This window comes from Hyaena hyaena, unplaced genomic scaffold, assembly GCF_003009895.1.
Source record: "Hyaena hyaena isolate Hyena2069 unplaced genomic scaffold, ASM300989v1 scaffold_996, whole genome shotgun sequence".
Taxonomy (NCBI): Eukaryota; Metazoa; Chordata; class Mammalia; order Carnivora; family Hyaenidae; genus Hyaena; species Hyaena hyaena.
The window spans coordinates 1-26,255 of record NW_024081629.1 but is presented as its reverse complement, the minus strand read 5'-3'; the positions used below and the strand labels follow the sequence as shown (position 1 = coordinate 26,255).

Here is a 26,255-nt window from a genome sequence, read left to right as displayed (position 1 = left end):
AGGAAATCAGCAGTAGATTAGAGGAGGCAGAAGAGTGGATCAGTGAGCTGGAAGACAGAGGACTGGAAAGCAAGCACACTGAACATCAAAAAGAAAAAATGAGAATAGGTTAAGGGAATTCAGTGATATAATCAACTGTAATAGCTGAACTCTGGAGAAGGACACAGACATCCACATGCAGGGGCAGAGAGAGCCCCTCCCAAAAGCCCCGAGTAAAAATCCCCCCCCCCCCCCGCCAGCAACACTAAGACACAGAATAATTGGTAAAAAGTGATGACAAAAATAATTTTTAAAGCATCAAGAGTGAACAGTTACATACAAGGAAATCCCCATAAGGCTGTATCAGCTGATGTTTCAACAGAAACACTGCAGGCTAGAAGGCAGTGCCATGATATATTCAAAGTGCTGAAGGGGAAAAAAAACAACTTGCAACCAAGAATACCCGACCCAGCAAGGTTATTATTCAGAATAGAAGGAGAGCTCAAGAGTCCCCCAGACAGACAAAGGAGTTCATCACCACTACACTAGCCTTACAAAAAAACATTACAGAATTCTTTGAGTGTAAAGGAAACACCATAATCGAGAGTAAGAAAATTATGAAAGGAAAAAAATTTCACAGGTAAATATAAACATAAAAGTTCAATCACTTATAAAACCAGAGAGGAGGTTAAAGCACAAAAGCAGTAAGATCAGTTAGATCTATAAAAAAGTCAGTCAAGGGATTCACAAAATAAGCTGTAAAGTATGACATCATACATAAGATACGGGAGTGTGATAGGCAGGGGAAATAAAAATTTAGTGCCTTTAGAATGGTTTCAAACTTCAGTGACCATCAATTTAATATAGACTGCTGTATGCATGGGAGGTTATATATCAAACTAATGGTAACCACATATCTGTAATAGATATGTAAAAATAAAGAGAAAGGAATCCAGGCATATCACTAGAGAAAGCTATCAAACCACAAGAGAGGACAGCAAGCCAAGAAAGGAAACAACTAAAGAACTAAAACAACGGTAAAACAAGTAAAATGGCAATAAGTACGTACTTATCAATTATTGCTTTGAATGTTAACAGACCAAACGCTCCAATCAGAAGACATAGGGTGACTGAATGTATGACAAAGCAAGACCTATCTAATATGCTGCCTACAAGAGACTCACTTCAGGCCTAAAGACACATACAGAATGAAAGTGAACAGCTGGAAAAATACCATGCAAATGGAAGTGAAAAGAAAGCTTGGGTAGCAATATTTATATTGGACCAAATACACTTTAAAACGAGTGTAACTAGAGGCCAGGAACATACATAATGATAAAGGGGACAATTCAGTAAGAGGATTTAACGATTGTAAATGTTTAGGTACCCAATGTGGCAGTACCTAAATATATAAAGCAATATTAACAGACATAAAGGAATAAATTGGCGGTAATACAATAATAGTAGGAAACTTGAATACCCTACTTACATCAATGGACAGGTCATCCAGATGAAAATCAACAAGGAAACAGTCAGACTTTGAATGACACATTGGATCAGATAAACCTAATAAGTACATTCAGAACATTCCATCTAAAAATACAAATTCAAGTGCACATGGAATGTTCTCCAGAATAGACCATGTTAGGCCACAAAATAAGTCTCAACAAATTCAAAATGACTGAAATGCTATCTGGCATCTTTTCCAGCCACAAAGGTATGAAACTAGAAATCAACCACAAGAAAAAAATCTGGTAAGAGCACAAATACTTGGAAGTTAAATAACATGCTCTTAAACAATGAATGGGCCAACCAAGAAATCAAAGAGGAAATCAACAAATACAGGGAGACAAATAAAAATGAAAACAGAGTGATCCACAATCTTTGAGATGCAGCAAAAGCTGTATTAAGAGGGGAGTTTATAGCAATAGAAGCCTACCTCAAGAAGCACAAAAAATCTCAAACAACCTAACCTTTTGCCTAAAGGAGATAGAGGGGGAAAAAAAAATCCAAAGCCAGGAGAGGAGGGAAATAATAAAGATTAAAGCAGAACTAAATGAAATAGAGACTAAAAACATGGGACAGATGAAATGAGCTGGTTCTTTGAAAAAAAAAATCAATAAAACTGATAAACCTTTAGCCAGATTCCTCAAGAAAAAGAGATAGGACTCAAATCAGAAATGAAGGAGAAATAGCAAATGACACCACAGAAATAAAAGGCTAAGAGAATATTAAGAAAAATTATATGCCAACAAATTGAACAGCCTAGAAGAAATTGGGTAAATTCCTAGAAATCTAACCTTCCAAGACTAAATCGGGAAGAAATAGAAAATTTGAACAGACTACTTAACTACCAATGAAATTGGAAGGCAGTTTTGCTCACCACTAGATCACCAACAATGCCACTAGTAATGACACTGAATCAGTAAAGAAAACAAACCAACAACAACAGTCCAGGACCAGACAGCTTCACAGGTGAATTCTACCAAATATTTAAAGAAGAGTTGATACCTTTTCTTCTCAAAGTATTCCAAAGAACAGAAGAGGAGGAAAGCTTCCAAATTCATTCATTCTACAAGGGCAGCATTACCCTGATACCAAAATCAGATAACAACATTACTGATAAAGAAAACTACAGGCCAATATCTGATGAACATAGATGCGAAAATCCTCAACAAAGTATTAGCAAACTGTATCTAACAATACATTAAAAAATCATTTACTGCCATCAAGTGGGATTTATTCTAGGGATGAAAGAGTGGTTCAGTGTTTGCAAATCAATGTGATACATTAACAAAAGAAAGGATAAAAACCATATGATCACCTCAATAGATGCAAAAAAAAAAAAAAAAGCATTTGACAGAGTACCATATCCATTCATGGCAAAAACTCTCAACAATGTAGATTTAGAGGGAACGTACCTCAACGTAAGAGCATATGAATAACCCACAGCTAACAACATACTCTATGGCGAAAAATGAACAGCTCTTCCTCTCAGATCAGGAGCAAAACAAAGATGTCCACTATTCACCACTTCTATTCATCACTTTTATTCCTTGCCACAGCAATCAGACAAGAAATAAAAGGCATCTAAAGTGGATAATTATTTGCAGATGACATGATACCATATACAGAAAACCCTAAAGACTCCACCAAAAGCCTGGAACTGAATTCAGAAAGTTGCAGGATATAAAATCAATAAACAGAAATCTGGTGCATTTCTATACTAATAATGAAATAGCAGAAAGAGAATAACAACCAGAGAATAACAACCCCATTTTGTAATTGTACCAAAATAATAAAATACTTGGAAATAAACTTGACCAAGGAGGTGAAAGATCTGGATGCCAAAAACTATAACACGCTGATGAAAGAAACTGAACAAAAGGAAAGCTCATGGACTGGAGGAATCAGTATTGTTAAAATGCCCATACTATGCAAAGCAGTCTATAGAGTTAATGCAATCCCTATCAAAATACCAACCACGTCTTTCACAGAAAATAGAATAATCCTAAAGTTTGTATGGGACCAAAAAATACCCTGAATAGCCAAAGCAATCTTGGAGAAGAAGAACAAAGCTGGAGGCATCACAATCACAGATTTCAAATACACTACAAAGCTGTAGTAATCAAACCATTATGGCACACAGACCCATTGATCAACGGAACAGAATAGAAAGCCCAGAAGTAAACCCAAACTTTTTATGGCCAATGAATCTATAAAGGAAGCAAGAATATACAACGGAGAAAAGACAGTCTCTTAACAAATGGTGTTGGGAAAACTGGACAGCTATATACAAAAGAATGAAACTAGACCATGTTCTTATACACATACAAAAATAAACTCAAACTGGACTAAAGACCTAAATGTGAGACCTGAAACTATAAAATTCCTCAAAGAGAGCATAGGCAGTTAGTTCTCTGTCATTGGCCATAGCAATATTTTTCTCGACAGGTCTCCTGAGGCAAAGCAACCAAAAGCAAACTTAAACTGTTAAGACTATTCCAAAATAAAATGCTTTTGCACAATAAAGGAAACCATCGACAAAGAGGCAATCTACTGAATGCGAGAAGATATTTGTAAATGATATATCCAATTAGCGGTTAAAATCCAAAATATATAAACCCCAAACTCAACACCAAAAAATAATCCAGTTAAAGAATGGGCAGAGGCCCTAAATAGACATTTTCTTTTTTTAAATTTTTTTAATGTTTTATTTATTTCTAGGAGAGAGAGAGACAGCATGAGCAGGGGAGGGTCAGAGAGAGAGGGAGACACAGAACTGGAAACAGGCTCCAGGCTCTGAGCTAGCTGTCAGCACAGAGCCTGATGCGGGGCTTGAACCCACGAGCCGTGAGATCATGACCTAAGTGAAAGTCGGATGCTTAACCAACTAAGCCACCCAGGCGCCCCTAAATAGACATTTTCTAAGAAGACATCCAGATGGCCAATAGGCACATGAAAAGATGCTCAACATCACTAATCAGAAAAATACAAATCAAAAGCACAAGGAGATCTCAAATTACACCTTTAAGAATGGCTAAGATCAAAAAGGCATGAAATAACAAGTGTTGGCAAGGATGTGGAGAAAAAGGAACGCTCACACTGTTGGTGGGAATAGAGACTGGTGCATTCTCCGTGGGAAACAGTATGGAGGTTTCTCAAAAAATTAAAAATAGAATTAGCATATGATCCAGTAATTTCACCACTGGGTATTTACTCAAGAAAATGAAAACACTAATTTGAAAAGATACATATACTCCTGTTTACTGTAGCATTATTTACAATAGCCAAGATAAGGAAGCAACCATGTCCATTGATAAAGGGATAAAGAAGATGTGCTATGTGTGCACAATGCAGTATTACTCAGCCATAAAAAAGGATAAAATCTTGGCCATTTACACATCACAAGTGGATATAGTGTATTATGCAATGTGAAATAAAGCAGAGAAAAAGACAAATACCATATGATTTCACTCATGTAGAATTTAAGAAAGAAAACAAAGGGACAGACAAATACAGAGGACAGAGAGGAGGTGGGTGGGAGGTAAAGTAGATAAAGGGGATTAAAAATACACTTGATGAGCCCCGAGAAATGTATGGAAACGTTAAATCGTTGTACCGTACACCTGAAACTACTAGAACACTGTGTTAACTATGCTCGAACAGCTCACCTAGAGTGCTGGAGCGCAGGGACTCCAGAATTCCAATAAATATCTATGTCCTCCTGTACTTCCTGAAGGCTTTTCTCTCCTGTTAATAACCTTTCCACATCCAGACATTTTCAGGAAATTAATTCTCCAAACGGTTTTGGATGGTAAGGATTTCACAGATAACATCGGCAGACTTAATGGTTAAAAGAATCAGAGGTGCACCTGCTAAAGAACCCACAGAAACTGGCAAACTTCACTCAAGGTGAATTCAGGGATCTTTCCTACAGAAGTAGAATGTGGAAGCATAATTTATACCTATAGTTTATCTTAACAGTTAAAGGGAAGGAAAGTCTTATTTCTAAGATTTATACTAAAACTTTTTTTGTTTTGTTTTTTAGAGAGAGTGTGTGTGCAAGTGAGCAGGGGAGGGTCAGAGAGAGAGGGAGAGACAGAATCCCAAGCAGGCTCCATGTACAACACAGAGCTCGACATGGGGCTCGATCCCATGACCCTGGGATCAGGACCTGAGCTGAAATCGAGAGTTGGATGATAACTGACTGAGCCACCCAGGCACCCCGTATACTAAAACAGTTTTAAGAGTTTCTCTATTTTAACTGATTGTTACACTTTATGTTTAGCAGGATGTGCTTTCTGAAGTATTTCCCTTTTCAATGTTACCTGTGATCTTCAGCATAGTCCAGAGTAACACTGAGCTCACAATCTCCGTGTAACAATGAAGTAATGACTTCTAGGGCTCAGCATGTTGCTAACACACAGGTGGCTGGGGTCTGAGGCCTCACATTGTATGTAAGGGAGCACGGATGCCATGTGACCACGCATCTGCTTTGCCAACTGCAAAATAGTTCACCTGTTGATTTGTGTCTGATTGAAAGGGATGGGACCATTCATAAGTCTTCTTAAGGCCTGTTCTTATCCATCAGTCTTAGGGCTGGAGTTCTGCCTGACTTCATCCATATAGTATTATCAGTTTGCAGTTAGAGTTCGGTAGAAAACTGAAATCCTAGAAGGAATCTGGGTTTTGCTGCTGCTGATGGCCAAAGTAGCAGTAATCATCACAGTGTCCTGGCCCTTTCTTCGTTCCTTTTCCCTCACTTGTACAGCAGGCACACGGAGGGTTTATCAGAAAATGTGTTTCATTTACCCAATCGAATCCATCCGCCACCTCATTTCTCCCCGCTCTTTTCTTATTGAAAGGCTGAGACTGCTTAATGGGGAGATGTCAAAATCCTAAATCAAAATATTTCATTAGAAGTGTCTGCTGAAACAATAGACTGGGAAGAAAGCTTTTTGTTCTATTACAGCCAGCCATTTCTTTGTACCTTCCAAATCTGACGTGGGTTTAAAATTTTTATCTTTTTCTGTGAGCCTGGAGTACTAGCATTATGTGGGTCTTCCCCTCAGGCATCTCAGCCCGGTGTCAAGGCACACATCGCACATGGTGTTAACCAAAATATAGCAAAGGACAGTTAACTGCAGCGGGGGGCGGGGGGAGTGTGGTGTTGAAAGTACTGATGAAAATGAAACATTTAGCACAGGCCCTGACCACAGATAGTAAATTCTCAGTGAAGCTTATCAAGCAATACTAGTAGTTGGTATCAATTAACAGTTATCATATTAGGTGATATAGTTCAGTTATCAGCCTGGCAGTTGATTTTAATCAGGGCAGTTGATTTTAATCAGTTCAAATTTCCATTTGAAATTAGATTATCGCGTGCGCGCACGCACACGCCCACACACACACACACACACACACACCCCCAGGAAGAGGGGAGCACTTCAGGAAAGGTGCACGTTGAGAATTCCCTGGTCACCAGCGAACCTTAGGGGCACCATTTATAGAATTCAGTCCAGTGGCCCTTTCAATCCTGGCCTCAGGAAACTGTCCTCCCCAAACAGAAATCCCAGTGTGGGTTTCTAGGTAGGGTATGGATGACCAGCCTTGTTTCACACTGACTGCTGCGAGGAACAGACATGAGGCCTAGATTGATTTTACTGCCTGACACAGCCTATTTTTTTCCCCTCCTACCATTTAATTTCAGTCTCCATGAGTCCATTAATAAGTCTAAAAATTCTTTCTACAAATAAAAATGGGGCCCTAATAACCCTGTATCCCCCCAAGTCATAAATGGTGATTTCATGTCCCTGGCAGAATTCAGCCGTGCAACACAGGAGTTGGGGACATTTCAGTTACGTCAGCGCAACTTTCCACGAGTTGGATTGATTTGTTTTTTATTTTTTCCAAACGATTGTAAAATATTCCCTTGTCTCACAGGCAAGACCCGGAAGACCAGCCTTCTCTCTGTCAAGTCGTCAGTGGAGTCCGGCTTCAAGTCCTTCAGCAGGACCCAGCTGGGCAACTACCCAACCCTGCCTTTAACGAAGCCCGGGGCCGCGCTGAAGCCCGGGGAGGAAGGCAGGCCGGGCGGCGCGCTGACCCCCCCCACCTCCAAGTGCTGTGACCAGCCGTGTGCGACCGGCCTGAACAAACACCGAAGAAGCCTCCCCGTTTCCATGTGTCGGAGCTGTGAGACCCTGGAGGGCCCCCAGAGCGTGGAAACCTGGCCCAGATCCCATTCCCTGGACGACCTTCAAGGAGAGCCTGCTGCCGAGAAGGATGCGCCCGGCGAGGGGACAGAGCCCTCCCCGCAGATTGTACCACAAGTGCCACTAAAGACAACCCTCTCCATCGCAAAGGTTCAAAGCCTCAGACGGGATCCTGCTGTTGACAATGCACTGCTACTGACCCAAAGCAAGAGATTTTCTGAACCTCAGAAAACAGCTACTAAGAAACTAGAAGCTTCCATTGCAGCCTCCTCCCGCGGCACGTCCCCTCCTCCGTGTTTGCCCAAAAACTATGATGCCCAACCTCCCGGAGCTAAACACGGTTTAACAAGGACACCTCTTGAGGGACACAGGAAAGGACTCGAGCTTGAAGGAACACATCACCCCCCGGGCACCAAAGACGGCCTAGGTGCTGAGCAGAGGGGACCCGAGGCAAGAACGCAGGCGAAGCATCCCTCACAGCCTCCCCCCGTTCCCGCCAAGAAAAGCCGAGAGCGCCTGGCCAACGGACTCCACCCCGGCCCTCCCGGCCCCGACGCGCCGAGCCTGCCCGTCAAAAAAGGCAGCCCCGGTGACTGCCCCTCACCCCAGGCTGCCAGGCCTCCCTCGGCCCAGGAGCCCGGCAGCCCCCGTGGTGCGAGGCCGCCGCCCTGGCTCTCCGAGCTGCCGGAGAGCACGAGCCTCCAGGAGCACGGCGTGAAGCTGGGCCCGGGTCTCACCAGGAAGGTGTCCTGCGCTCGGGGGGTGGACCTGGAAGTGCTCACCGAAAACAAGCTGCGAGCCGAAGGCATCGATCTCACGGAGGAGCCCTACTCCGATAAGGTACCAAAGGCCTTCCGGGCCTCTTGTGTAAGCCAGGCGGCCAGGTAAGAGCACACCACGGCTGCCCCCCGCCCCCGGCCCGACGCCGGCCTGGTCGCAGGGGCCGTGCTCTCCGTGGGGGTGCGGGAGGCCCAAGTGGGGTCCTCTGCTGCCGGGCGCCAGGCGATGTGATGAGCAGGAGCCAGCGCACGCACGGCCTGGGACCTTCCCTTTCTTTCCTCTTTCTGTCCCTCACGTTGCTTGGTTTTAACGTTTGGCAGCTAGATTTCTGCAGGAACAACTCTCAGGGATACTAGCACTGGTTCTAGAAAGGGCTGGCTTGGTGGACAGACCTGAAGCACAGTCTCCAGGTCTTCCTGAACATGTATCTTTTTAGACGTGGACACCTCCCCACTTCGTTTCCTATCTGTAAAATGGGATCAAGAATAACCTGCATAACTACCTTCTACAGGGATCATTAGGAGCAAGTGAATGTGAACACACTGAAAATTATTGAACCCTTTCCAGATGCCATTATACTGTATGGTTATCTGTATAGGTAACGGAGGAGGAATGATTATATGAAACATCCCACTGTACCAAAACCCCTGAGAAAATGCATTTAAACTCCTTTCATTGAAAACGCATTGCTTATGAGAGAGAGAGAGAGGGAGGGAGGGAGGGAAAGAGAGGAGGAGAGAGAGAAAGAAAGAGAAAGAGAGAAAGAGAAGGAAGATCTACCAACACCAGAATGATTTTGAAGATGAATGATGACAGATGTAGCTGTACAGAATTCCTAGAAATGCCTATTTTGTTACAGTACATCCCTGGGAGGCCTTGTTATAAAATTCTTTTGATCACAAACGCCTTATAGTACAATCTTCCACCTCCTCCTCCTTGATATTTAGTGAATAAATCCCTTAGAACGGAAAGCAGTCAGAATTCTCGTCTACAGTACAAGCCTAGGGATTGGCAGTGTAAGACAGACAGGCCACAAACAGTAGACGACCGTAGGGCACAAGTCTGCCCATTTCCCCTGCAGTTTAGGAAACGGTCTTCAATAATATGGCACACAATGATCCAGTACAGGGAGGTGAGGTCACTGGTTCAAATAATACAAGATGATTATGTTCTTAGGTTTCCAAACCTTTTCCGTAGAGCTTGTCAGTACTTGAAAGATCAAGATGTAAACATGTTCCTCTAAAACATCCATCCTGACTCTAAATATATTCACTTCCAGTGAAAACTTTTGGTGACACTTCCCAGTAGCTAGAGGTGCCTTATCCTACCTTGTGTTTGCTGCTCTCGAAGAAGAAATCCCTTGCACACCTTGATGCCGCATCTCTGTTCTCCCCCGCAGCACGGCCGCTGTGGGATTCCCGAGGCCCTGGTGCAGAGATATGCAGAAGACTTAGATCAGCCCGAGAGGGACGTCGCCACCAACATGGACCAGATCCGCGTGAAGCTGCTTCGGAAGCAGCACCGCATGGCGGTGAGCAGCCAGCTTGGGGTCTCCCCTTGCTCGACTTTTGAAGTCCATTTAGTTAAGGTGCTGAATCAGGACCCTGCCGGCAGCCACTGCCCGGGGTTCACCCCAGCTATCAAAAGGAAACACCTAGAGGGAAAGTAATACATATTCAGCCTGTAACGTTTTAAAAATACAATTTGGGAAAGAAGAAAAGATGAAAATTATCCATAATCCCAGAACCATGAAAAGGTTTTTTTCTTTTTTAGGTTTTTTCATTTATTTTGAGATAGAGAGCAAGTGAGAGAGAGAGAGCTCGCACTTGCAAATAGGGGAGGGGCAGAGAGAGAGGGAGGGAGAAAGACAATCCCAAATGACAGTGCGGAGCCTGACGTGGATGCTTAACCAACTGAGCTGCCCAGCACTCCTGAAAAAGTTTTTAAAAGTCGTCTAGCCATTTCTCTGCATGTACAACAGTAAATGTGCAGTTTTGAAGCCTGTTTTCAGTTTTCAGATCATGAATCTGTTACTAAACCTTCTTTTATATTATCAATATGTCAAAATGTTGTAGTAGGTAAATGTGCCTTCATTTAGGCAATCCTATATTGTTGGAACATTTACATTTCCCCCAACTTATTTTAAATAACTTAGTAAAGAACACCCTTGTTAATATGTAATAAATCTTTGTGGGCTCCCAAGGTTAATTTCATAGTATATATATATTCCCTTAAGAGGATCTGCTTATGGAAGCCTGCACAAAATCTCAAGGCTTTGCCCATTTGTTAGTAAATTACCTTCTGAAAAGGCGTAGCACTTGGTCTTCCCAAAGTTCAGTTGTAAATGATTGTAAATGTCCATTTCCCTGCCCTAGCCAACACTTGGTTTTATTGAATTTTACACCTTTTAGAACTATACTGATAATGTATCTAATTTCCTGGTTAATGTAGATTCAAAATACAGTGGAAAATCAGTTTTATAAAATATCTACCTGGGCGCCCGGGTGGCTCAGTCAGTTCCCTATCTGACTCTTGATTTCGGCTCAGGTCATGATCCCGGGGTTGTGGGATCGAGCCACCATCAGGCTCTGCACTGAGCGTGGAGCCTGCTTCAGATTCTTTCCCTCCACCCGTCTCCCCGGCTCATGCTCTCTTAAAAATCAAGACAAGGGGCGCCTGGGTGGCTCAGTCGCTTAAGCGTCCAACTTCAGCTCAGGTCATGACCTCATGGTTAGTGGGTTCGAGCCCCGTGTCAGGCTCTGTGCTGATAGCTAGCTCAGAGCCTGGAGCCTGCTTCACATTCTGTATCTCCCTCCCTCTCTGACCCTCCCCTGCTCACACTGCCTCTCTCTCTCTCTCTCACAAATAAATAAAACATTAAAAAAAATTTTTAAAAACCAAGACAAAACAAACTCCACGCACTGAGTATTTTACTTGCCACACTACTGCACAAGCCTGCTTCTTTATTCACCTAGGGGTTTCTTTGAAGAGCCTATCACCAGAAGACGAAATAGCAGAGTATAGAAATGCTTACAGTTTGGAGACTTGGACATTAGGTTAATTAGGGTTAGATCTAATTCCAAATCCTTTCTAGAACCTCAAACACTTCTTTGAAGATAGGTCTCACCTTTGAGAAGCTGAGAAAGAATTCCTGATGCCACGCTTGGGTCTTTGACATCTCACAGCATTATCACTTGGTAGTAGTCTAGCAGTGCAGTATTTCATTAGTGTTCCTTTTAGGTATAAAAGAGCCCTCCAGTGGCCTGTGTCAAGTCTTTATAAAACTGCTTTCTTTCTTTATCCAGATCCCCAGCGGTGGACTCACAGAAATCTGCAGAAAGCCCCTGTCTCCCGGATGTGTCTCGTCTGTGTCGGATTGGCTGGTATCCATCGGTATGCCCATGTACACCAGCGCCCTCACCGAAGCTGGGTTCAGCACACTGGGCCAAGTGCCTTCTCTGTCCCACACTTGCCTTCAGGAGGCCGGCATCACAGAGGAGAGACACATAAGCAAGCTCGTGTCTGCAGCCAGACTCTTCAAATTGCCACCAGGCCCTGAGGCCATGTAGCCAGGCCCATATATGGAGCTCCCTGGACAAGAGCCACCCTTTCACTGTGCTTATGATGCTAATGCAATCCCTCCTCCTTGGGACGTGCAGACCAGATCCGGAAGAAAGGCCCAGTGTAAGGCCGAACTGAGCACGAAACCTTGGCCCGGGACTGATGACCCTCTCTTCTCCAGAAGAGCCCCCTCAAGGAAATTGGTGTGGCTTTCTTGGACTCCCCCAAAGAAAAGATAAGCGCTAATTTTCATTTTCAGAACACAAAAGAACCAGGATGCCAACTCGCCGCCCGCGCTGTGCCTCCAGTCTGTCTTGGTGCGCTGGCGGGAGGGAGGGGCAGCCGCTGTCGTTCCTAAGAACGCCCTTGCCCTTCTGTCTGTCACCCTGCGGGATACCGGAGGGCGGGCGGGCGTTAGCCAGGCCAAAGTAACAGGCCCAGGAGTTACTGTACGCCATTGACTATGCTTGTTTATTCAGAAGTTAAGAAAATCTGGCTGTACTAGGGAAAAGAAAAAAAAAAGTCCTATTCTCCTTTAAGTAAACAAGAGACATTTTAATAATTGCTTTCTAGCAATCAGCTTTTATTTGCCTTAATATAAGCTTTTAAGCAGTTATCTGGTGTCCATCACCCTGTAACCATAGTTCCAGATCTTCAGTCTAGAGTGCCATCTAACATACCGGAGATGTTTTCAGCAAAAAAGAAAAAAAAAATGGGCTTTTCTAATTGCCTCACTCTGACATGGCTTATTTTGTAGGGGTGTCTGTCAGGCACAAATTTCACGTTGGGTTTCAGATTTTAACTACAAACCCAGTAAAACGCTATCTGAAACTCACAGAGATCAGGTGTGTATGTGAGCGTGCATGCATGTGTGTGCATGTGTGAGCGCGAGTGTATAGAAACTACCTTAATTTTAATCAGTTTTGTTTTGTTTACGATGATGGTCATCGTGCTGCAGTATTGCCTTTGACTCCTGGCCACGTCCGTTCCAAATTTCACTCATCAGCTAATAGGTCACCTTTGGAAAGTCACCGTAAGGTTGACTATTTCAGAAAGATGTTTTTAAAAGGGAAGTCATTTATAAGAGATTTTTAAAGGTTATTTTTTTCCACTTTTATAATTAAGATACTGTTCTCCCTTTCTTATTGAGACAATTCTTTTAATTCGGATAAAAGTTCACTTTGGAGCCAGACAAAGCACGTTAGCCACGTATTAAGTATTTGCCGATTTTCAGTGGTTTTCCAACTGATTGTAGCACTTACCATTCTCTTTTAGTCTGGTGTCTGCCTTTTCTAGCACACAGATTTAGGCTAAATTAAGCTTTCTGTTGCTTACTAAATGAATTTCCTTTACATTCTTAATCATGAGAACTATTCTAAGCATTGAATGTGATCATTTACAACAGAAACACTTTGAAGACAAAGCCTTGATCAAAAGCTCTTACACATTTCATCTGCTCGTTAAAATGATTTCCCTCAAGGGAGAGAAAAAAAGTAACTTCACTCATTACAAAGCCATCTTCAGCATTTGCTCTGTGTACTTGGATCCATGTTTCTGAGGAAAAGGATGTTCTCAGGTTATTTTTTTTCACGCTTTGGTATCCATTTAAAAACAAATAGGCTTCTTCGATAATATCCACCTTCTAGAAGATGCCATGTGAAAAAGTTGTGGAAATGCAGAATAAAAAGCTAAAAGCTGCCAATTTTCTACTGAAATCTTAAAAACAGCTCATTTTCGCCATCTCGGGTTGTGCGCACAGCCCACGTGGAATGTGACGACACCGCTGATACGTAGCTCTCGTGCTGTGGTGGAGACAGGCTCAGGGACATGCGCCCCTCGCCCTGCTCCCCAGGGCCTCGACATGACATTCAGACCCTGCTTGTAGTTGAAGCTGACCACACACCAGTCACACAACACAACAGAGGAGGAGGAGGCATCTTCTGTGAACTTCCCAGTGTTAGTTCATTTTCAGTCTAATATTTTCATTTAAGTAAAAGTGGCACCAGAAAAGGGAATGTTCTGGAGTTCTTGAAAATGCCAAAACCATATTTTTGTCACTCTTCTTTGGAACTAATTGCCTTTGCATCAAAAAATCAAATTCAAGGACCATGAAGGATTTTCAAAGCGGGAAGATCTTCCTAACCTGAGGGGTCAGAGGTTTTTACTTTATCGTGCTTTAAAAAAAGGTTTTGTTTCGTTTTGTTTTTTTATTGTTAGTATTTGTTTGGTCTTCTTTTGCTTTAAACTTTTTAATCTGATCCTAGAAAAGCCTGAATGTTTGTGTGTGACATTTGACTAAGGTGGTTTAGGGACCGCGTGTCAGAAGGCAGGTGTTAGGCACTAGCAATATCCGGTTTTAATCAATTGCACTTGGTACAGTGTTGAGGAAGGGGGAAAAGTGTGGTCTTTGGAAAGCACAAAAGAAACCTGGAAAGGCAGTTTGGCTCAGGTAGCTACACATCCGTTGTGTGTCATTTTTACTTTAAAGCTGTCTAGAGGGAAATGCGGCCAGTCCCAGCCACGATTTACATTCCCAGATAACCAGGAAGCAGATGGATTTTCATGGCTTTCTCTTAGCAGCCCTTTTCTCTGTCCTGATCCCCGGTGTGGGTGAAATTGGAAATTACTAGTCTATTGCAAACCAGTTCCTGACATAGCAAAATTTGCTTTCATAACTGCAGCGAAAGAAATCAGTTCACCAAGTCAATGCTGCATTGTGTGTACTGTATTCTTTTCAGAAAATATAGTAGTCTGAGTCCGAGTTATCTTGATTTTAAATTGATAGAGAAATACAAGAAACTGTCAAGCAAGTTATATAACAACTAACAACATTGCACTTTCTGTATATGAAATCAATATTTAAATAACTTATTTTTCTCCATTGCTGTTCTTAAACATTGTAAGTAGCTGTAATATACCAGTACCGATATGTCCTTGCGATTGCTTCAGCCCAGGAAAGCTGTGTATTGTTTTAAAAATTGTAAAAATTATTGTGATGATTCATTTAGCAAAGAGAAAGGTGGACAGAAGGGTTTTCCTATGTATCAAAACTTGTCTATAATTATGTCATCTTATGTACCTAGAAACAAAAATAAATTTCTTCAGTTGACTATGCCTCTTTTGTTGTTCCTTGGGTATTTCAAAGATGAACAGAGTAGAAATGAAAGGTAATTTACAAAGTGTGGCATAAGAATGAACTATATTGGGGCGCCTGGGTGGCTTAGTCGGTTAAGCGTCCGACTTTCGCTTGGGTCATGATCTCGCGGTTCGTGGGTTCGAGCCCCGCGTCGGGCTCTGTGCTGACTGCCAGCTCAGAGCCTGGAGCCTGTTTCAGTCTGTGACTCCCTCTCTCTCTGACCCTCCCCTGCTCACGCGGTCTCTCTCTCTGTCTCCTAGAAATAAATAAAAAGCATTAAAAATTTAAAAAAAAAAAAAAAAAAGAATGAACTATATTATAAAATCAGCTGTATACAATCACTTCTGCCACGTCACCAAAACTCACTGACACACACTCATTCTCTTTGCTAATTTATTGCTTCTCCTAAATATTGCACAGTCAGATCCTATAACCACAGCCTCTTAGACCAGAAAGAATTTTGAAGGCCTCTACAGTCTAATCCCATCATTTTCAAATGAGGAGTCTAAGTCCATGTAGGTGGTTGACCCGTCCAATATCCTACAGCTAAATGGTAACAGAACCCAAACCTCTCGTTGAGGGAGGGGGAAGAAAAAATCTAGGTTCAGATATTCCAGAAATTGACCTGACAAAAATCATTTTTCAATCTTGGTGTATCACAACTGATAGAAGAACTTTTTTTCATTAGAAGGACTGTGTTTGTAATTAAGTTTTGAATAGGTAATGCCCGGACTTGAGATTAACAAAAACAAAACAAAAAACAGCTTCTACTTTCCTCCCAGCCGCCCGTCTCAGTCCCTGTAGGCAACTACTGTAACTGGTGTGTGCAGATCTCTTCAGGAATTACGTTTACAAATACAACTGTGTATTTTTCCATACAGGAATGACAGTGTATTCTTCCCACTTCCTCACTGTGATTTTACATTCAATGTATGTTGCAGATCTTTCCATGTCAATACCCCACCATTCTCTTAAAGACTACATAATACTCTGTTATGCCAATAATTTAATCACTCCTCTGTGAAAGGACACTATCTTGCTGTTATTAAAGAGAAAAAAAAAAAAAAGCTGCTAGGGGGCACCTGGGTGGCTCACTCAGCTAAGCATCTGACTTCAGCTCAAGTCACGATCTCACAGTTTGTGGGTTCGAGCCCCGCATCAGGCTCCGTGCTGACAGCTCAGAGCCTGGAACCTGCTTCAGATTCTGTGTCTCCCTGTCTCTCTCTCTGCCCCTCTCCAAATCACGTGCACACGCTGGCTCTCTAAAATAAACAAATATTTTTAAAAAGCTGCTAGAAATATCCTTGTACTAATATCACTTAGCATGTGAAATTGTTAAAAATACATGTATTTTAGATTTTGATAGAGTATTTTTTTAAACAGGAAGATGAAATATTGCTAATTTTTTTGGAGAACATGCATCAGAATGGGATTGAGAATATGAGAGATTACTTTTTTTATGTGTATTGCTTTTGAGAGAGAGCACATGAGCAGAGAGGGAGGGAGAAGGAGGGTCTGAAGTGGGCTCTGCGCTGACGGCAGCAAGCCCGATGCGGGTTTGAACTCACGAATCATGAGACCATAACCTGAGCTCAACTGATGCTCAGTTACGAGTCGGATGCTCAACTGAGCCACCCAGGTGCCCCTTGATAGAGTATTTTAAATCTGCTGGTAGATTTCATTAAAGGAAGCTTTACCATGATAGGTTTTATTTCTAAATCCCAGTCTTACTCTCCACCCCCTAATCCATTTTGTAAACAGGGAAATTTCATGTGTTCTTAGTGCAGTGATTCATCTGAGGTGCTACACTATTTTAAATAACTAATTTTAAGTCTCCAATCTTAGACTGACTCCTAAGATACAACAGTTCATTTCAAAGAAAATACTTTTTTCTTGTGATTCCTAAGAAACCTTGACCTGACTCTTGGTGTCTGTTCTAAGTGCACTTCATATATGGATATTTGTGTTGCCTTCACTTAGAAGTTAACAAAGAACAGGCACTTGAGTGGCTCAGTTGGTTAAGCTTCCGACTGTTGAACGTGGTTCAGGTCACGATCTCACGGTTTGTGGGTTCAAGCCCTGCATCCGATGGGCTCTGTGAATCCTGCTTGGGATTCTCCATCTCCCCCTCTCTGCCCCTCTCCTGTTCATACTCCCTTGTGCTCACATATTCTCTCTCTCTCTCTCTCAAAATAAATGGATAAACTTTCAAAAAAGAAAAGTTAAGGGGCGCCTGGGTGGCTTAGTCGGATAAGCGTCTGACTTTCACTTAGGTCATGATCTCGCGGTTCGTGGGTTCGAGCCCCGCGTCGGGCTCTGTGCTGACTGCCAGCTCAGAGCCTGAAGCCTGTTTCAGAGTCTGTGACTCCCTCTCTCTCTGACCCTCCCCTGCTCACGCTGTCTCTCTTTCTCTCTCCTAGAAATAAATAAAAATATTTAAAAAAAAAAAGAAAAGACGAACATATATTTGGTTAGGGAAAGAAGGGTGGTTGTCATTCTTTAACCACACATGCCATTTTGGAAACCTTAGAATGGCAGCTTTCTTACTCAGCTAGGAGGACCCACTCAGAGCTCACTGTACACAGGCCTCCCTTGGGCTGCGAGTCCATGTGTGAGTGTGAGAGACAGGATGAATACTCACTCAGGTGTCGGAGTCTGGACTTCCCCTCAGGAACGCAGGCAGCTCTGTTTGCAAGCATTGCGATTCCTCCTCCAGCGCGCCTCCGACACTACACCAGAGAAAGCGAATTTAGCGACCTGTCCTCCTGCCCGTTAGCAAAAGCACCTGAAGGTCCTAATCAAACCATGTTGGCGACAAGTGTGGAATGTGGGGGCGCCACAGCAGTCAACACTAGGCCGATTGGCCTTTACCGCCTTCCCCTTCATCCTCAACACCTGGGTAATAATAAGGTCATGGCCATGAAAGAGATGTGTACGGAGGTCTGTGGGAACCAAAGGAAAACCGGACTCAGTCAAGGAGAAAAAGAAGTCAGAGGAGGTAGTTAATATGAGCCTGTGTGCTAAGCACACTAGACTCTTAAAAACAGTCTTGAAAAACATGAGAAAATAAGTGAGAAATTCTCTCCTGTACCCCCAAACTCCTGATCGACTTGCCTCTCATCCTGATCCCCTCCCCCAGTTAATAGAAAACTTGGCAACCACGTACTGGGTCCCCCTCTCTGGACCTCCTTTTAACACAGTTGCGAACTCCCCCACATCCTCACCTAAGGTTTCCTCCTCACAACAGCCATGACCGGAGAGGTGTCCCTCTATCTGCATAATCCTACCCGTGTTTGGGATCAGATCCTGGGACCCCTCACTTCTCTGCCGCTTCCCCTTGGACATGTTTGCAGCAGGCTGGTGCTTTGCTTTCCCGGCTCATCCGAAGCCCCCTTTTGGGGGTAATCACTGCATGTCCTTGGGGACAACTGCAGTCCTCAGATTTTAAGGGATCCTGGTGCAACCTTTAGTCCTGGCATCCCCCAGCCCTCTCCGAGTGGTGAGCATAGCTCGCGCCAGGCCGTTCAGCCTCCAACACCACAGAACTGGGCTCTGGAGGTGACTGTCAGACACGTGAGAGGGTTGGAACTGAACTGTCTGATGGCTGTTCCCAGGATGCTCAGCGATGGAGGAACCCAACGTCTTCCTGTCCTTTCCAAAGCTTGTTCAGCCTTTCTTTTTGATTCTTTCTGCCACTGGCCAAATATCTTTTCTCATATACCTCTAAATTCCAACACTAAAGCCTCCCATCTTCAACTTCCAAATGAAGCAATATTAACACAAATGTATGGACGAGGCTAAAGCTACGACTTGGCCCAGAGTCCTCCTCTGACGGAGGGCATCCATCTCCAACCACTCTCGGCCCCTCCTTCGAATGAGGCTGATGTTGAAGGGAACAAACACTCCCTGCGCGTCCCCAGCTGGTCATGAGGGTAGAGTTATTAGTATCATTCTGGGCTGGAAGATCAAACTGATGACGACTTGGCTAAGGAAAGCCCATATGTGGGTGATGAAGAATTGATCGTGGTCCCTGGGGCACCCGAAGAGGCATCGTCAGCAATTTAAAAACACATGCTGTAAGCCTGTATTTAAGGTGCAATGGGCGATCCAAGGTAGTGGTGTGTAAAATACTTGACCACAGAGAGATTTTTAATTCATTAGGAGAACAGGTCATGTGAAATACCAAGAGGACTTTAAAAGTTAAGTTGGAGACGGTGTGGCTTCGTGGCTCATCAATGCAAAAAAAGCACTTGGACCAGTAGAGAGGGGTGGCTTCTCTACTGTCTTTGGAGTAGACATTTCCAGCATTGGCTCCCCTTGTTATTTTGGAGGATGCCTCCTCGGGTGTGATGTGGGCAGGATGGAGTGCCTCTCGGCCCCATGCCCACACGGTGGGGGACACGACGCAAGCTCCAGGAGACAGCCAGACTCTCCCACCTCTGTCCCGATCCAGCTCTACCGACGCAAAGACCTGAGCGCAACCAGCCCAGGGTGCGGTGCTACCCAGCCGTGAGGTCCTGGCCTTGCCGCCTGGGCCCAGGACCGTCCCCCGGCTGCCTGCTTCGCAGCGGCTGCACCTACCTCCATTCCAGCCTGTTTATCGGTTCTCGGGTCTCCTGAGGACCCTCTGGAGCCCGTAACTCGGGCCTGTAAACTATTTCTGTTGCTTTTAACAAAAAGTCTGACTTCTGTTAACCCTAAAAATAACAGCTAATGGGGCGCCTGGGTGGCTTTCGGTTGGGCGTCCGACTTTCGCTTAGGTCATGATCTCCCGGTTCGTGGGTTCGAGCCCCGCGTCGGGCTCTGTGCTGACTGCCAGCTCAGAGCCTGAAGCCTGTTTCAGATTCTGTGTCTCCCTCTCTCTCTGACCCTCCCCTGCTCACGCTGTCTCTCTCTCTCTCTCTCCTAGAAATAAATAAAAATATTTTTAAAAAAAATAACAGCTAGTTATGTCACCACCAAAAGATGGGTTAATTTGGGGATAGCAGAAAACTGCACTCCAGGACAAACACGCCGGGACACAACCACAGGCAAGCGCTGGTTGAAAGGAGAGGGGGGCTCGTCTACGGAGAAAGCGAGAGTTGGGGAGGTTGTTGTAAACAGAGTTCATTGCAGTAAACTGGGAGTTAGAAGTATAATGGCTTCTCATTGGCTGAGTTAGAAGTATAACGGCTTCTCATTGGCTGTGGCGTGATCAGCTCTCATTGGCTGGCTTGTTGCCAGGGGAAGGAGCAAAGCCTGTCTTCCTCCTTCGGGTGGTAAAGTTTCCAACTGCAAGGTGCATCGCTTCCCCCCAAGTTTGCAATTAACGATGAGCGGTAAGGCCTGAGAGCTCTCCTTGCCGAACCTCCTGGCCCTGTTCTAGTGAGGTTTCCCTTCATTAACTTTCGCAGTTCTAAGGCCATCCTATTTGTAGGAAATTTCCTCTTTTCTACTGTATTATTATTAGCTTTTAAAAATAACTTCGCTTATCTTTCCTAGCCTTAGAGTTATTGACGCTTCACAGCTGCTCAGGAACGGTGTATCTAATTGGGGGAAAAAAAAAAAGGAAAGGTATCAAAGGAATACTCTTTTTGTGTTTGTTTTACAACCACCTGGCATTACAGTGGATACCCATTCTGGTATAGCTGAAAGAACCTTGCCTTTGGGATCACATTAAATTCCACTCTTTACGTGGACTTCCTCAGGGCCTCGGCCACTCAACCTCCTGGAAACTTCGATTCCTCACTTGCAAGCAGGGTCAGTAATTCCTACCTCACTGGACTATTGTGAAAATGAAATGAGAGATAACAGTGCTAAACAACTGGATACCCACTTGTGAAAGAATGACTTCTTTCCCCTCCCCCACCTACTGCCTGTCATACACAAAGATGGTCTCAAAGTGGATCACAGACCCAAATATAGGAGCTAAAACTAGAAAAATGATAGGAGAGATATGAAAGTAAATCTTCATGACCTCGGATGAAGCAAAAGATTTTGGAGGTGATAAAAGCACTAAAAAAAAAAAAAAAAAAAAGGAAAAAAGAGAAAAGCACAAGTAACAAAAGAGAAAGGTAAGTTGGATTTCATCAAAATTAAAACACTATTATGGATCAAAGGGCGCCATTAAAAAATGAAAAGATAAGCCGTAAAAAGAGAGAATATATTTGTAAATCATCTACCCGACAGGGGTCCAGTAGCAGAATTTACTGAGGTATTTGGGGAGAGCACGAGTGACTGCTAATAAACAGAGGGTTCTTTTGGGGGGTGCTGAAAATGTACTAACAGTATAAACGGATGATGGGTGCTCAAAATCTGTGAATATACTAAAAACCACTGATTTATATTATACACATTAAACCGGCATATGAAGTGTAGGTCAATAAAGTTATTAAAAGCTGAGACAGTGTATACCTAATACATTGTAATAGAAAACATTTACATCTAACCACTGCCCACAAATGTACATGCCCACAAATGTACATGTGGTAAGTCCTCCACATACGTCTTGTCGCTTTGCTTTATGATGGCTGATTGATTAGGTGAAAAGTACAGGAATGAGTGACTGCTGGAAGTTGCTTCTGTTTGGAAGCCTGCAAGCCAAAGCCAGTGGGACGGATGCATTATTTTGTAAGACTCTGCAGCATGTCTCGCAGGAGCTGTCAGATGCATTCATGGGGGTCCCTCCTGTGTGCTCATTTGCCATCACTGTACCCGGCGCCCAATCTAGTCCCGTCCTCCTTGGCCTCTGTCCTCAGAATGCATGGAAAATGTTGCTCCCCTTAGGAGTTGGATTCTGACTTTCTTGTGGCTTCGCCTCTCAGCATTTTGTTCCTCTTGCTCATTTATGTACGGTGAGTTTACCACCAAAGTTTAAATCTCGGGGCTCCTGGGGGGCTTAGTCAGTTGAGCGTCTTGACTTCGGCTCAGGTCATGATCTCACAGTTTGTGGTTTCAAGCCCCGTATCAGGCTCTGTTCTGACAGCTCAGATCCTGGAGCCTCCTTCAGATTCTCTCTCTCTCTCTCTCTCTCTCTGCCACTTACCTGCTCACTCTCTCTCTCTCTCCCTCTCAAAAATAAATAAAACATTAAAAATTTTTTGAATTTAAATGTTGATATTAAAATACTTCATATAAAGTAAAAAAAGGAAAAGAAAAAGCTTTCTTACATATCTTAAAGTTGCCCTTTAAAAGTTCTGAATCATAAGTCTAAAGAATTGCAAAACTGTACATTTCGAGCTTACTATAAATGCTTGTATTTTAAAATAAAACTGCAACCTTACTCTTAAAAATATAGCCCAGGGGCACCTGGGTGGCTTAGTTGGTTCAGCATTCGACTTCAGCTCAGGTCATGATCTCACGGTTTGTGAGTTCGAGCCCCTTGCCGGGCTCTGCACTGACAGCTCAGTGCCTGGAGCCTGCTTCGGATTCTGTGCCTCCCTCTCTTTCTACCCCTCCCCTGCTCACAGTAGTTCTCTCTCTTTCTCTCTATCAAAAAATAAATTAACATTAAAAAATAAAAATAGCCTGTGGAAAATAAATACCATAGCAGTTTGATACTTGTAACTGTCCATCTAAAATGCACAAGAACAAATAATTTAAAAATTTTACCGTGCTCCCTTTTCTCCTTAAAATCCTATATCCTTTCTACTTCCTCCACACATTTTTATTGCAATATATTTTTATATGTGTGAATGTCTTTCTGATCATCTATCATATTTCTCTGTAATAAAATATTTGTGAATTGAGGGTTAATTTCTTGTAATCATTGGGCCTTTTGTAAAAAAGAAACCTGAGTTTAGTTATATTATTAATATAACCATGATTATTAATAAATGATCAATATCCAGATATATCACAATTTTGATAAATAATGATAAAATATAAAAATTAAAGTGCTCTTGGAGATGTCTCTCCTTGGATGGATGGCAGGCACCTTATGGTGCCTTGATGATAAAAGATGTTGTGAAACCAGTCACTTTAAGTTTGCCTAATTGTTTGAATCCCCAGATGTTTTCAGATCCTGTTACAATGTACTTTTGCATATGTGCGTGAAACGGGAGAAAGGTGTTTACAGAAGGGGTGGGGAAGCCATGCCAGCAGGAAGCATCCCCAGGCAGGTCCGTTTGGCGACTACATTGATCTAGAAGCAGATTTCTGTATTAAAGCAACCCAAAACAGTGGCATCTCAGACTGAAGGCCTGTGTGGTAAGCTATGTGTGGTCATTTTTCTTTTTAAGTTTATTTATTTATTTATTTTGAGAGAGGGAGAGAAAGACAGAGAGAGAGAATCCCAAGCAGGCTCCTCACTGTCAGGCTGGAGTCCCATGCGGGGCTCAAACTCAGGAACCATGAGATCCTGACCGGAGCCAAAACCAAGAGTCAGACGCTTCACCGACTGAGCCACCCAGCCTCCCCGACTTGTGCTTCTTAAAAAAAATTTTCAAACCTTGCTCATCAGCCAGAGATGTTCGTTGGTTTTGCCTACGAAGAAAGATCCACCAACCAGAACAGTAATAACCATTCCTCACTTTGAAACTTCTCTCTCAACTCCACATTTCTCTGGTCTAGATAATTCCCACCCACAGACATATTTCCTGGACATTTTTCCTGCTCTTGTCTCTTCTTCCTATATTCTTCCTATATTGTTCATATATCCCCCAGCCCACTGCTCCCTGGATGTACCCATAACCACTGACGGAAACAACATCCTGACATGAAATCCAGTGTCCACATCCCGCCTCTGATGTCCTGGAGCCCATCCCCACAAGCTCCTCTTCCAGGGCTCCCTCCTTCCCCCTCCTGCCCTCCCCATCTCTACAGCTGCTGCTCCTCAGTGTCTCTCCTCCCCCCCTACCCTTTGAATGTTCCAGAACCTCAGACTTCCATCTAGGGCCTCTTCTCCTCCCTGGTGGATCTCCTCTCTGTGGTTTCCTTTTCACCAAGAAAAGCCCATTTGGCATAAAAGAAGTAATCCCAAACATCTATCACTTAAGGGAAAACGTAATGCTTTGCAACAAAAACCAACTACATGTTAAGACATGGCTTGTTAGCCTAACCATGCCTCTTCCAAAAGCATCGTCTCGTTTGTAACATTATCCTGGGTTTAGCTGGACTCCAGAATGAAGCCAAAGGTTTACAAAAACAGGCTGTGCTCTGCTGTGGAGATAGCATCTCATTCTATAAATTCTAGAAGAACATTCCACATTCTATTCTTAAGGAGCCCGTTCTATCTTTTCTGCAGAACGGGAAGGCTGCCACTCAGAATGTCCTCTGGCCCCTCATTGGTCCATTCAAACATGTGCCACTGCTCTGATTGGTGGAATCAGTGTTTACTGGACAAGGCACCATACTGAATGCTTGAGGCAATTTACATGCTTTAACGTTCAGTCAACTCCAAGTGGTCATTTAGTATTATTAGTCCTTTTTTGCCAATGGTAAGCTCCCTGACAGCAGGGGCTCCATTTGGTTTATTTCTGTATTCCCAGCATCCGGAGCAGTACCTAATACATGGGGGTGATGGATAAATATGTCCTGAATAACAAGGCTCAGAGAAGTGAAGACCCTTTTCCAGACTGAGGCAGCCAGTCAGCAACAGGGCTGAGATTTGAGCACAAGTCTGTCTGACTCTAAAACCCTTGCCCTTTCGAGCATGAGGATGGCCTCCAGCAGCAACTCCCCCTGAAGCCCCTGAGCTTTCCACATTCAATTCTCTCCACAAACAGACATCTTAACCTTAACATGTCTCAACTTCCAGATGCCCAGTTCGAAACCCTTGGCCGCCCCTCTTTCTTCTGTCCGCCTCGGCACTCAACCTGTCAGGAAATCCCACCGTCTCTCGTTCCCCCGCCATCTCCAGAAACAGACGGCATTTCACCACCTCCACTGCTACCTCGCTGACCAAGACACAGCCACGGACCCTCTGGCTGGGTTGGCCCACAGCCCCTGCTTTCCCCGTCAGCCCCCTGTCACTCTCCCCCCCAGCCATCTAGCTCACAGTGTGGCCTGAGTGACTGCTCTGGACTGATGGTGTGTGTTCCTCAAAATTCCTATGTTGAAGCCCTAACCCCTAATGCGATGGTATTGGGTGGGGGGGTTGGGAGGTGATTAGGTTTAGCTGAGAGTGCGAAGGGGACGCCTGGGGTTCGATTAGTGCCCTGATAAGGAGAGGAAGACACCCCAGGGCTTCATCTTTCCACCTTGTGAGGACACACTTAGAAGGCTGTCTGTCCTCGAGGAGCCGGGGAAAGGGCTCTCATCAGAAACTGGACCCTTCGGGACTTTGATCCTCGACTTTCCAGCCTCCAGAGCTGTGAGAAAATAATAATTTTTGTTGTTTAAGCCACTGTCCGTCTATGGTGTTTTATTCTGACAGTTTGAACAGACCAGGACCCCGTGGAAACACAAGGCAGATCATACCACTCTTCTGCGTGAATCCCTCTGGTGGCTTCTCTCCTGAAGGGTCAAGGATAAATTCTTTGCAGTGGCCAACAGGGTTCTAGGCCCGCGCCCCCTTTTCCTATCCGGCCCCCCACACCCACTCATTACAGCCTTCCGGTGGGCATAGTCACCAGCACGGGCCTTCTGGGTCAGCCAGGTTTGTGCTTCAGGCCCCCTCGGGGTCTTTTCCTCCATCTGGAGTGACTGGTGAAGTCAGTGCCCCCAAAGCCACATGACTAACCCACTTCCGCCCAAAGGTGACCTCTCAGAGCCCTATCCTGACACATCATCTCAGCCTTCACCTCTGCTTCCACTCCTGACTCCCTCATCTGCTCTATTTTTAGCAGCAGCATCGATCATTTTCTGACATACTACTTAATTTATTTCTGTTCTAGGTTGCTTATTCTGTCTCCTTCTGCTACAGTGCAAGGCCCAGAATACACAGCTTTGCTCTCCTTTGAGCCTGAACCTCTACACTCCATACACCGTATTTGCTTCATAAGTCACTGTCCCTGAACTGCAAGGTCTTGAACCTTAAAACTGGCAAGGATCTATTTCAGTCTTCTCCATTTATTTTTTTTTTTTTTTTTTTACAAATAGTTTATTGTCAAATTAGTTTCTACATAACACTCAGTGCTCATCCCCAAAGTGCCCTCCTTCAT

General features: G+C 43.8%; 1 protein-coding gene across 3 annotated transcripts in view; it reads left to right on the top strand.

The window, feature by feature from the left end:
• Positions 1-14,890, top strand: part of SASH1 (SAM and SH3 domain containing 1) — a 202,717-nt gene extending 187,827 nt beyond the window's left edge. For all 3 annotated transcript variants that reach the window (XM_039221679.1, XM_039221681.1, XM_039221680.1), the window contains 3 exons: positions 7,426-8,537; positions 9,877-10,008; positions 11,783-14,890. In XM_039221679.1, coding sequence (XP_039077610.1) covers positions 7,426-8,537; positions 9,877-10,008; positions 11,783-12,046 — 1,508 coding nt within the window. In that variant the 3' untranslated portion in view covers positions 12,047-14,890. The remainder of the gene's footprint in view (positions 1-7,425; positions 8,538-9,876; positions 10,009-11,782) is intronic.
• Positions 14,891-26,255: the final 11,365 nt, after the last annotated feature.